General features: G+C 51.7%; 2 protein-coding genes across 2 annotated transcripts in view; one reads left to right on the top strand and one right to left on the bottom strand.

Annotated features, from left to right (window-relative positions):
* The window catches only part of KRT7 (keratin 7), a 16,581-nt gene extending 10,590 nt beyond the window's left edge, over positions 1-5,991 (bottom strand). Inside the window, exons 1-4 of the mRNA XM_081060337.1 lie at positions 5,555-5,991; positions 3,979-4,190; positions 1,854-1,914; positions 585-680 (exon numbers count right to left, since the gene is read on the bottom strand). Of these exons, the coding sequence (XP_080916463.1) occupies positions 585-680; positions 1,854-1,914; positions 3,979-4,190; positions 5,555-5,878 (693 nt within the window). The 5' untranslated portion in view covers positions 5,879-5,991. The remainder of the gene's footprint in view (positions 1-584; positions 681-1,853; positions 1,915-3,978; positions 4,191-5,554) is intronic.
* LOC308501886 (thiol S-methyltransferase TMT1A-like) lies at positions 5,877-12,997 on the top strand (the record flags this gene model as incomplete). Its single annotated transcript, XM_081058968.1, has 4 exons — positions 5,877-5,909; positions 6,063-6,165; positions 12,113-12,696; positions 12,983-12,997. 4 exons carry the CDS (start codon positions 5,877-5,879, stop codon positions 12,995-12,997), a joined length of 735 nt encoding a protein of 244 aa, XP_080915094.1.

Below are 12,997 nucleotides of genomic sequence, written 5' to 3'. Positions count from 1 at the left end.
AGATGACTGGCCACCCAATCTTCTGCCTAAAGCCAGAGCCTCACACTGATGGGAGTGGAGACGATTTTAAGTCCCATGAGAGAAAGAGTTAGAAGCCCAGGGCAGGGCAAGGGTGAAAAGGAGAGAATGAGATAGAGGAGACAGAAAGACAGAGTGGCTGCTTCGCGGGTGGCCTCCCACCCAGTCCCCCTGGGTGGAAACTCTCAGGCACTGCAGTGTCTTCTGTCTCGGACTCCCCTGCCGGCCCCACCCAGCCCACCTTTGAACTCCGTCACAGCCTGGGATTCTGTGACCTCCTCCTGGCTCCTTTCAGCCCCTCCCAACCCCACTTCCAGACAAATGGTCATTCCATGTCTCTGGAAGGCCAAACCTGACTGACTCTGCCCTGCTCTGCGGCTGTCAGCTCCTCCTAAATTCCCTGCCCATCATGGATTCTTGAGTCCAGAAAGGATACAGAGCAGGATAAAGGCACGCCTACCCACTCAACACACATTCAGACTGACCCAGAGGCAGGCAGTGGGCCAGATGAAGCCCTAATTAGAATACATAGGACGTGACTTGTCTCCAACCCCTGAGGTCCTCACCTTCTCGCAGAAGGTCCTGAAGAAGTTGATCTCATCATTCAGGGCATTCACCTTGCCCTCCAGTTCCACTTTGCTCATGTAGGCAGTGTCCACATCCTGGGAGAGGGACACCGTGTCCTCAGTACACGAAACATTTAGCAGGGTGGGAGGAAGTCAGCACTGTCCAACCCACATGACTAAATACCACGGCTCTACCAAGAACACAGTTTCTCCAGGCTGCCTGATACGCCCATGGCAGGAAGCTTCCTCCACTAGATTCTCCCAAGCTGTGTGATGGACGTCATCTCCATGTAGCCCCAGGACCAGAGATGCCTTCCCAACACTGGTAGCACAGAAATCCCGAATCTAGCACTTTACCAGTTCCTAAAGGCCTTGGCGGTTTGACACACCGCTGGCTCTGACACGTACTACCTCTGTGACCTTGAACAAATCACTTTGACTTCGTGAGCCTCAACTTCTCATCAGTCAAATAAGGGAGCATAAAATCATTCAGATGCCAGACACCACTCCCAGAAGCTTAAATATTTAACTTGCAGCAAGGATGATTCCAAGGCCGGTAGGCCACAGATACACTGCAGGTTCAGATGATGTCTGGGCCCCTTCTAGCCACACTTTCCTGTGGTTAAACTCCTATGGGCAGAACCCATTTTGACCTCTCCCTGAATCTCCAAGGACCCAGCACTCTGGGGCAGGCTGCATTTATGTGAATGGGCCTGGAATATTCAGCAGCTCTGTGTGTGTTGAACCAGAATCTTACATCAAGCCCCTCTAAGATATTTCTAAGGCACTTTACCAGTTCCCACCTCAGCTTGCACATCTCCAGGGATGGAAAAATCATTCTGCCTCAAGGCAGCCCATTCCATTCATCCAAGCAAATATTTCAGGCCTGCCATGTGCCACCTTGTCGGTAAGGAACTGTACTAACTGTGATAGAGCACTTCATTATTTGGGGTTGAAATCTGCCTTTCTAAACTTCATTCTTTAGTGTTAATTCTAATGCCTCCAGGCCCAGAAACAAGTCTAGTTACTCACCAGACACACACACACACACACACACACACACACACACTCGTGTGTGCATGCACTCTGCACACAAGCAGGCTGTACAGTCAAGGCCTGGCTCCTAGGTCTCTCCTCCAAACCCATCACTCCCTTCCTGTAGTCAGACCTTGGCCAGTCCCTCTTGACTGCTCAGGTGAGAGGGACATGTGGTCCCGTCCCACGTATTCAGACAACACACCACTCATCCCTCCTATCTGCCCCCCTCACCTTTTTCAGCACCACAAAATCATTCTCAGCAGCCGTGCGCCGGTTAATTTCCTCTTCAAACCTGCAGTGGAGGAGGGGGCCATGGTGTCGGTGCAGCCTTTGCTTTCATCCCCACTCAGATCCAGGTGTGAAAATCTACCCTGCATCGCTCTCACCCCCTCCTAATGACAGGCTATGAAAAACCAGGTGTCAGCTATGAAACCCAACGTCCCTGACTTTTCCATACGGCTATCCTAAAGCTCTGAGTCTTGGCATGGGATAGGGGGCATGAGGAATCAGGGAAATTATGTGAATTAAAGGACAAAGGCTGCATATACTAGGACTGAGAAAGCAAATAATAAAAGCCATGCTGATGGACCCCTTCATATGGGGCCTGCACTACTACATGCTTCCTGTGCATTAGCTCATTTAATACTCACAATCTTATAACAATGGTACAATGATTAGCAGGGCAGGGAATGGAGGCAGAGTGATCGGTCCAGTCACTAAGCTGCTAAGTGGCAAGGCCCAGACTTGAACCCTGGCCGTCTGACTCCAGGCCCAGGCCTTAACCACTGCTCAATCCCACCCCCTGAGCAGGGAAGAAGGGGCCTGAAAGGGAGAAATGTTGTGAAATCGGGAAGGGAGTGCATAAATTCCTGGAAGAACCAGGTCCCAACTGGGGGGTCTAGTACCCATGCCTCTTTCTCCCAAGGAGCCAGCCCCATCCATAGGAGGACATCAGCAAAGCAAGGCACAGAGCAAGACCGTATATGGGCGTAACTCTGTTATTTATTTGGGAAATTAAATAAAAAGGTATCAGAAACAGGAACTCAGCAGTGTCCAAGAGCTGGCTGGGGAGCAATAGGAACAATGTGGGGCAACTGCACTGGGGAGCTGGATACTCGAGCAGGCAGAGTGCCTCCAGGAGCCCAGACTCCAAAAGCCCCACTCCCTCAGGTCCTATAAAAGAGTTACGGAAATATCCTTGAGGCTGGCTGTCCACCCCTACTACAGCGCTGTGCTCGAGGGTGCACAGATGGTGGCTCACTGGGCAGCTGCACCCAGGGCCCTCCCCTTGCCCTTTCCAGATCTTCCTTCAGCCCCAGCCCGGAGCTCAGCCTGGCTCCACAGGAAAGTGCTCTGTGTGTTTTGGGGAGAGTATATGTCTCCACAAACGCATGTGCACATGACAACCGGGGCTCACTGATTGCCTCAGGCCTTCCCAGCCCTGCATCTGTCTGGTTCCACCTGCTGTGGGATTTCTCCTGTTGACTTTGCCCTAGGGAAGTAGGGGGTGGGCACTCTCCACGGAGGCCTTTGTTTGTTCTACCTCGTCAGAGCCAGTGTCCCTGCTCCGGCTTAGTCACGCACTTCAGAGCACAGAACTCACTCATTGCCCCAGTGCCCTCTTTGCAGGGACACCAGGGTGGGGCCCCGCCAAGCCTCAAGCTTCGGTTTTTATTCAATGAGACAAAAGAACTCAGTGGGCACTTGAAAGACCTGTCCTCAAGAACCCCGCCTTTCCAGGCCCTGCACTCCGTGCCCCTACTCAGAGCCTCCTTTCTGGTTCCTAACCAGACGGGCCCTCATCCTCTGCAATCCCTCCCTTGGCTCACAATGAGCATTCACTCTCCTTGCTTCTTTCCAGCCCAAGTTGGCTCTATGTCTCCTCCTGGGAGTCAGGGGCCCAAAATTCCAGTCCAGCTCTTCCGGTGATCTGTTATGTGATCTGGATCAAGTCCCTGAACCTCTCTGGTCTCTAATTCCTCACCTGAACAAAATGAAGCTGTTCTAGAATAACCTGTGGGGACTGTACAAGTTCTGAAACACATCTGTCATAGGACACCCTATGCCCATCCCTCTCTTGGGGTCTTGGTCAGATACCCAAAGGGAAAAGGGCAGGTCCAGGGCAGGGCGGGGATATTTTACTGGGAGTGAAGACCAGAAGGACTTGGAAACAGCCCCCAGGGAAAAAGAGGGGCTAGGAGAGGCAGAGAATGTGTTAGTCAAGACCCTCCCTTCATGGGTAATTGTACTGAGCCGCTGCACCCTCTGACCCCTAACCCAGAAGGGACTTGCAGAGGGCTAGCTGGTTGGGATCACATTGGCATGGATGCCCGCAGGTGGCACTCGGGGGCAGTACTTATTCTTGAAGTCTTCCACAATGTCCTGTGTGCTCCGCAGCTCCACCTCCAGGCGGCCCCCATCCATCTGCAGGGCCTCAAACTGCTTGCGCAGGCTAGCAATGTGGGCCTCAAAGATGCCCGGGAGGCGGCTGCTCTTGGCCGACTTCTGCTCCTGCAGCAGTGCCCACTTGGTCTCCAGCAGCTTATTCTGCTGCTCCAGAAATCGTACCTGGCAGGGAAATGGAGGAGGAAACTCATGAGAGGCAGACCGTGCCATCCCCAGTGGGTTGGGAGGGTCTCCAGCCACCGGGCAGAGCCCATGCTCCCACTGGCTAGTCCCCCAATCTGAACCCCCAGCCCGTGGCCCTCTCCTCCAGGAAAACCACCCTGAACAAGCCTCTTCTGCAGGATTCTCTTCCTGGAGTGTCTTCGACTGTGACCAAGGGGTCAGGTGGACCTGGTTCATCCATGTGTCTCCTCCCTCCTGTGCTCCCCATCCCATTACTGGTGATCTTCTCCACCTCCCTCTTTGAAGGGCTTGCCCTTCCTAATCTATGTCCTGGGCCTGATTCGGCCCCCTCTCTTCCTCCCTCAGTATCCTCTCTCCCCTTCCCCTTTCCTCCAAGAAGTTCTCAGGACAGTTTGCTGCAATCTAATCAGTGTAAAATGAGCATCTATTATGTGCTGCCCTGGGGTTCGAAAGGTCCCTAAGGAGCACCCAGTATGACTGGGGGTGGGAAGCAAGCCTCCTCAGAACCAGAAACTCAGGGTGGCAGGATTGGGGCCTGCAAACAGTGAGATAGAGCAGTTCAATGGCAGGGGAGGAATCTGGGCCTGGGAGGCTTCAGCAGAACCTGAAGGACATGTGCAGTCGGAATGGTGAAGGAGAGGAGGACAGGACAGGGAGGACCTGGAAAGTGGAGAGGTTACACAAAGGCGGGAGAGGGAAGGCTTGGTCTACACCTGAGGGAGGAGGCCCTGGCCAGAGGGGCCCGGCTGGGCTAGCCCTTAGATCCTGGCTCCAGCCCCACTTTGCCCCACTCCTAGACCCATCAGTCAAGTCTGTCCCCCTTTCTCCCAACCCCCACTCTCACTCCCTCAGCCCGCACTCCTCTGGGACCCAAACAGCCAGGGAAAACACCTCCCAAATGGCCATTCCCCAAGCCCCTCAGTGCCTCCTCCCTGCCCCCACCTGGGCGTTCTCCAAAGGCAAGTACGACCTCAATCACCTCCTACCACCAAAGGGAGGCTGGAGGACCAGGTAGGGTGAGGCAGGTGTGGCCGGGAACCTCCCTTCCTCCCTCCCTCCCTCCAGGCCTTTATTTCTAATGTCTGCCTCAGGGTAGACATCGTGGGGGACTCCTCAGCTGGGAAGGGCGTGTCACCCCTACCCCATCTCTGAGTCCACGCAGCCCCCTCGCAGAGAAAGGGGCCCAGAAAGGAGGGACTTCGTGACCCTGGCCTCTGGAGCCCCCAACATTGGAGGAAAGAGACAGCACACCAGTCCTCCCAGCGCGTGGCCCACGCGCAGCCAGGCCTGGCTGCCTACTGCGGCCTGGAGCGTGGCGTGGCTCAGGGTTGTGGCCCACTCACCTTGTCGATGAAGGAGGCGAACTTGTTGTTGAGGGTCTTGATCTGCTCGCGCTCCTCCTGGCGCACCTGCTGGATGGAGGGGTCTATGTCCACCTGCAGCGGGGCCAGCAAGCTCTGATTGACGGTGACCTGTTGGATGCCGGCGCCCACCGGGCCCCCGGAGGCGGAGTGTACGGCCACGCGCGGCCGCCAGGCGCCCAGGCCGGAGAGGCTGCTGCCCCCGGAGCCACTGGCGCGCGCCGAGCTCCAGCGCACCTGGGCGCCGCGCCCCGGGAAGGCGGCGGAGCGCGAGCTGAAGACCTGGTTGCTGAAGCGGGTGGACATGCTGGCCGCACTGGGTCGGACCTCGCAGCAGGCGAGAGGGCGCCGGACTCGCTGACCTCAGGAGGGACTCGGCCGGCCGCTTTTATCGGCTGGGCGCTGGCCGGTCGGCTTACACAGGTAGGGGCGGGGCTGGCCACCCGCCACCTTTCTCTGCACCCCCCCTCTCAGGCCCCTCCCCGGGCAGCGCTTCCGCCCTCCGCACCTCCCGCCCCGCGGAGGACCGGCTTTCGGTCCAAACCGGAATAGTCAGGAGTGGGAGGTTCGACCCTCGTACCCCAGCGCCCCTGGTACTGACGGACGCAGAGCTGTGGTAGACGGCGGCCGGAGCCCAGCTGAACCAGGCTCAGTCAGGGAGGGCTTCCTGGAGCAGGCTTGGGGATGGATGAAGAATATCCAGATTCCTGAGGCCAGAACAGAGCGATTAAGCAGTCAAACATTGGCTGAAGCGGTGGACAAAAATGTTCTAGTCCAGGAGGCAGCCCCCAGCCCCTCTCCCAGAGCACTGAAAGCCAGACAGGCATTCTTGGACAGCCTCCCTGCCCCCGAGTGCAGCTCCTCCTTAAGAGATGAGGTCAGTTCGTGGGCAATCTATCCCCAGGGTGGGCCTGGCCTCGCTGGATTCCCTGGCCGTATGACCCTACACCTCATCTCTTCAGAGAAACTAGGCTGAGTGGGGTATGACCCCACTTCTCACCCCTCTTCTCCACCCTCCAGCAGGCACGTGAAGTCCAGAGGCCCGTGGGAATGGTTCCCTTAGGCCCGAGCTTCCCCCCACTCCTAAATCGCATTCCTGTCCACTTATTTCATTTGTCCCTGTAGAAGGGGATGCCTGTGTGTATTTGGGACACTTTGTGGATGTCGGTACACTTCTGTGAGGCTTTGCGGCGTGCACACCCTACGTGTAAGCTGTGCGCATGTCTGTGAATGTTGGTACGCAAGTGGGAGTCTATGGTCGGGGGAGAGTGTGTCTGTGGATACACGATTGCACACTTTTGTATCTATGTCTATGTGTGTGCTTACATCAGCACTGAAACACTCCTCCTCATCCCCCCGCCCCTGCCATTTTTCTGTTCAAAGTTCCCCTGAGCCATGGTTTGTTCACCAGAGATGAAATCCCCAAGTTCCTAGGGTAGGGGGAGCTGGGAGGACACTGCAAAGGAGCAAAGGTCTGTGGGCTTTTCAGGCCCAGGCCTCAGCCTGCCCTTGAGCAGTATTTCCCATTCCAAGGCCTGCCCAGTATCCACCCCTGGGGCTCTCCATCCCCTCCTTGAAGCATTCCTGGCAGCTCCAGCCCTTGCAAGTCTCCTCCTCTCTCTGCATTCACAGGCCAGCACCATAAGCCCACTCGGTGCCAGGCTGCACACACAAACACCCTCTGGAGGCTTCACAAGAAGCTGTCAACATGGAAAGGCCAAGGATTAAATTCCTGCCCCTCAAGAGTGCACACTCTAGTGGCTGGCCTGGTGGTTCAGGTGGTTAGAGCTCCATGCTCCTAACTCCTAACGCTGCCGGTTCGATTCCCACATGGGCCAGTGGGCTCTCAGCCACAAGGTTGCCAGTTCGATTCCTCAAGTCCCGCAAGGGATGGTGGGCTCTGCCCTCTGCAACTAAAGATTGAACATGGCACCCTGAGCTGAGCTGCCGCTAAGCTCCCAGATGGCTCAGTTGGTTGGAGCGCGTCCTCTCAACCACAAGGTTGCCGGTTCAACTCCTGCAAGGGATGGTGGGCTGCGCCCCCTGCAACTAGCAATAGCAACTGGACCTGGAGCTGAGCTGCACCCTCCACAACTAAGACTGAAAGGACAACAACTTGACTTGGTAAAAAGTCCTGGAAGTACACACTATACCCGAATAAAGTCCTGTTCCCCTTCCCCAATAAATTTTTTTTTTTTAAAAAAAGAGTACACACTCTAGTAGTTCATCTAAACTCAGCCTTCCACCCCAGCCCATGCCTCTGCTGGCCTCACAGAGACCATTCTAGGAGATTCTGGGCAGAATCTAGAAACCAGTAAACCCACAAAGCCTTTGCCTACCCCATCTTCATAGTATTCTGTCACACACACACACACACCTGCCAAGCACACGCTCACTTGTCCTCCCACTCCCCATCTGGCTTTCTCTGCACCCTCTGGACCCAGCTATGAACAAACAAGCAGGCCCAGGTCCTCAGCCCTGCTTGCCTTCACTAAATCTGCCCAAATACTGTGGTCCCACGCCCTGGCAGGCAGGTGGAACTGGCTACTGCTCTCCCGAGAAGGGGGGGGAGACATGATTTTTGGCTCCTTCGGCACTTTCAGAGCCATTACTCATTGTCCATCCCCTAAAATACAACCTCGATTCCTAAAGAAAAAAAACGGCATGATTTGTTTTTTATTGTCTTGCAATTTCAAATGCTTGTGATCATAAAAGCCTGAGGAAAAGAGTGAAGAAATAAAATGGAGTCACTATGGTCAAGCTCCTAAACTATTAAAATCAAGTAGGCTGATACATGAAGAAATGATTCTGTGCTTACTTTAACTAGCCTGGGAACTCAAGCTTTTGAACTTTCAGTTGTGCGCCAGTGCCTAAATTCCATAGGTAAACCTCGGAAGGACTTAAGAAAGAAGGTCCTGTACTGGAGATGTATGTATCTCTGATAGATAACCACTTGTGCTAAAGAAAGAATGTGTCATTATCCAGACCACCAGATACCTGCAAGATTATGATCCGGAGCCAAACACAAGCTAAGGACTCACTTTTTTTTTCCAAACGTGTGCTTTTTTCTAGAAAAACTCTCAAACTTTTCTTTCTCCTTCGGGACACTCTGGAAATTGCCTTGTTGTATTTACGATTTACAAACCTAAGACACTTGAGTAAATCTTTGTCATTTATTTCTAGCCAAAGCCTTCTGACTCTTTTGAGCTCATTCAACAAGCCACTTCACATTTCAGCATGAGATGTAATGCTTAAAAAAAAAAAGTCAAATGATATGTCAAAATATAATAAATGGAGCTACTTTAAAATGGAGCCAGAGCTGCCGTGCCAGAGGAACTGCCTTGTACGTCTAATGCCTCAAATCTTTGGAATGTTAACACAGGGGAAAATAACCTCTGGACTGAGACCAAAGCAACCGTAAGCCCCAAAGAACTGTTTGCAAAGATAACAAGAAAGAAAAATATTATGACGACCGGACAGATGACCACCAGACTGCAAATTAAAAACATTTTTACAATTAGCATCACTATGTTATGTTATCTGCAACAATAGCAATGCCTTCTTTCTAGAGATGTAATTTTTCCCCTTCTCTTTCTCATAAATACCCATTGTGTTTTTCTCCTAATCAGAAGACTTTTGGTCTCCTGCCTGAATCAGTGTGTCCCAAATAGCTCTTCTTATTGACTTCAAGTAAATGCTTGTTGCCTCACACTTCGAAAGGTTTTTAGTTTTTAGGTTAGCAGATGCAAGATAGGAAGTAACATATATGACGGCCAATAGGCTGCTTTCCTAAATAGATGAATCCAAAAACAACCAAAAAAAAAACAAGTGCAACAGAAAAGTGAGCAACAGACGTGAAAAATAGCAACGATTGATCACATAGTGCTTACTTTATATGTCCCGGACGCTGTTTTAAGCACTTTGCGTCTATTCTCCGGTTTAGTTCTCAAACTAACCCTAAAGCATATGGTGTGTTATTATCCCCATTTTAAGCGAGGAAACTGAGGCACAACAAATTTAAGGAAATGGCCCAAGGTCACATGGATAGTATGTAGAGAAACCAGGATTTGAACCTTGGCAGTTTGGGCCTCTAGATTACTTTCAGAAAAGGAAAAGAAAGGAAAACCATTAAATAGCAAATAAGAAAAAAAATGCTCAACCTCATTCAAAGAAATACAAAAAGAATAGCAATGAAAAGCCATTTTCACCTGTCAGATTGTCAAAGACTAAAAAGTTTGATAACAGTATTAATGGGTGTATGGGAAATTGAAAGTTTTGTCCTTTGTGGGGTCATTGATTGACGAGTCCTCTTTCAAGGGCAAGTTGACGATAACTATCAGAATTAAAGACGTTTGTCCTTAACCTCAATAAATAAAACAAATACAGTGGTCTTTAACCAAGTACTTCCACTGCCAGGAACTTATCCTAGATGTTCTAACCAAAAGTGCGCACATATAAGTTATGTGTGGTCTCTGCTGCTGTTATTTTATATTAGTGAAAAACAGGAAACAAAGTATATGCCTGTTGATAGGAAATGATTAAATTAATTGAGCTACGTACATTCAGAGGAATGCTATTTATGAAAAGAATAAAATCCCTTATATACCGATTGAGTTTTTACCTTTATATGTTGATTGCAGAAATCACTGTAATTTTTCAAGTCCTACAAGGTTCATGCCATCCAGCCATACCACGTCTACCCCTACCTCTGTAGCTGGTCCCCGCTGGCCCCACTCCCTCATGCTCACCAGGGACGCTGGCACCTGGTTCCTTGTGTTTCTCTCCACCCTGGCACCCTCATTCTCCATATTGATGACCCATCCAGCATCTTAGCCTGATCATTCCTTAGCTCCTCAATTCCAGTGATTTTCACTTCTTTCCTTTTTCTCTTGTCTCTGCCCATGGCCACGCTCTAGACCCTAAACTACTCCATCTCTGAAATCTTAAACTCTGATCTCCCACTACAGGACCATCGGCCATCCTCTCACTCTCGGCAGATGTGTTCTTCAGCCACACCAGCAGCCCCGTTCTGCCCACCCACCACCCTCCTTCGGACACACAAAACACTGAACTTCTCTGCTTGAGCTCTATGCTGCAGAGCAGCAGTGAAGAAAACCATCTCTTTTCGATCTGGTGTCACCACCAACTCAGAGTCCCCAAGCTCAGCTGCACCCTCTTTGCTACCGGGCACCTCTCTCTGCCTTTGCTCAGCTACCTCTCCCCATCCTCCTGGTTGCCACTGCAAAGCTCCTCTACTCTCCTTTTACCCCCCACCCTATACCCTGCACCCTCACTCTCACCAGAGTATCAGAGCATTCTTCTTCACTAAGAACATCACGCCATCTGGTAAAAACTCTCTTACCTTCCTTCTCCCACCCAGACTTACCTCTCCACCCACCCTTTCCCCCTCCCTCCTGGCTCTGAGGATAGACTGTCTCTCCACCCATGCCCTGAACACCACCCTCTCTCACCCCCTCAGATTTAGTATTCCATTCTGTTCATTGGTTACCACTTCCTAGTACTGTCACCCCCTCTTGTTCCCCTCCCTCTGACTGCCTTCTCATTTGTCTGCATGCACTTTCTTTGGAGCTGTGGGGACAGAAGCCAGATGTCAGCAGGTTGAGGTTTGAATATGGTGAGGATGTGGAAACAGGGAGTGCCAACTATGATTTATCATGAAGTTCGGCAGTAAAACCAAGTGAGATGGGATGTTAGCTTGAATGGAAAGCAAGCCAAAGAAAAAGATTATTGTAGGAAAAAGAGATATGAGCACGAGGCTTGGCAGAGGAAAAGGAGATGGACCAACAAGGAGTGATGTTAAATATGGGGGAAGGGGGACTAATTAATAGAACAAGGATAGGGGAAATAGGGGGTGGGGGTAAGAGTCCAGGTGAGGCTAGCCTTGGTGCAGAGGAGAAAAGCCTCTATGTCTATGGCAGGAAAGAGCTAAGGATGGACGAGGATATTCAAAGGTGGGCAGAAGAGGTTAGTGCAGAGAAGGTTCTACAGACTCTATGAGAATGCCATTTCTGCTTCCAGGGTGATAAAAACGTTTTGTGGAGCTCTTCTGAGCTAATGCTCTACACCCTGTGCATTCTCTGGTCTCCCTCCACCTGCACCGCAGTAACTCTCCCTAACAGAGATGGGCAGTCTCCGGGAAACCATGCAGCACCAGGGTGGAAGGTGTGAACTCTGGTTTGACCCCGGCTGCTTCTTCCCAGCCACACAACCTTGTAGCTAACTTCTGTGTGACTCAGTTTCTTCTTCTGTAAAATGGGGAATTAATAGTGTCTATCTCATGGGTCTTTTAAATATTGAAGAAGATAATGTTATAAAATGTACTTAAAGACTCAGTAAGTGGGAGTTGTTTCTGTCGTTGAAGCCGTAATTGTGGCAGCTGACCACTGGAACGTCTGCCACGCTCCTGGTGATTCTTATACTCTCCTTGCTGGGAAGAGCCTAAGGAGACTGGGGTACGAGATATCGTCTCTCTCTATTTGTCCCTCCTTTGATGACTCTGTGCTCCTGGGGGGTCTGCAGGGTCCTACATCACCCACGGTGGTGTCTCCACCCCACCCCACTCCTATCCCCTCATCCCAGTGGCTCTGAGCTCTCTTTCTTGCACACTGGAAGTCTTCACTGAGCTTCTTTTCCTGGCCATCGGCATCCTGGCATTTCCCATGTACCTGCTGAACTTTCTGGGCTTGTGGGGCTGGATATGTAAAAAATGTTTCCCGCACTTCTTGGTGAGGTTCAGTGAGACGTACAATAAACAGATGGCAAGCCAGAAGCGGGAGCTCTTCCGCAACCTGCAGGAGTTCCAGGGCCCCTCCGGAAAGCTCTCCCTGCTGGAGCTGGGCTGTGGCACCGGGACCAACTTCAACTTCTATCCTCCTGGATGCAGGGTGACCTGTATTGACCCCAACCCCAACTTTGAGAAGTTCTTGATCAAGAGCCTTGCGGAGAACCGACACCTGGAGTTTGAGCGCTTCTTGGTGGCTGCCGGGGAGAATATGCGCCCGGTGGCCAGTGGCTCCATGGATGTGGTGGTCTGTACCCTGGTGCTGTGCTCCGTGGAGAGCCAGGAGCAGACCCTGCGGGAGGTGTGCAGAGTGCTGAGGCCGGTGAGTGATGGGCATGAGGAGGAGAGCTGGAAGAGACTCGTCGTCACTGGATACCTGTGGACTTCAGACACAGCTCCCAGTAAGGCTGACCTTAGGCAAGTCCTGTCTCTCATTCCTTTATTCATTATTCATAAAACAAACATTTGGAGAATGTTGACTAAGTGCAGCAACACAGTGTTTCTGGGATGAGAAATCAGCCTCAGAGAGGCTAGCTGACTTGCACAAAGGCACGTAGCTCACAAAAGTGGCCGAGACACAACTAAAATATGGATGCCTTCATTTCTAGGTGAAGAAGATGTAG

Source organism: Rhinolophus hipposideros (assembly GCF_964194185.1).
Source record: "Rhinolophus hipposideros genome assembly, chromosome: 9".
NCBI classification, from domain to species: Eukaryota; Metazoa; Chordata; class Mammalia; order Chiroptera; family Rhinolophidae; genus Rhinolophus; species Rhinolophus hipposideros.
The sequence above is the reverse complement of the archived record's forward strand: the minus strand, read 5'-3'. Positions and strand labels throughout refer to the sequence as shown.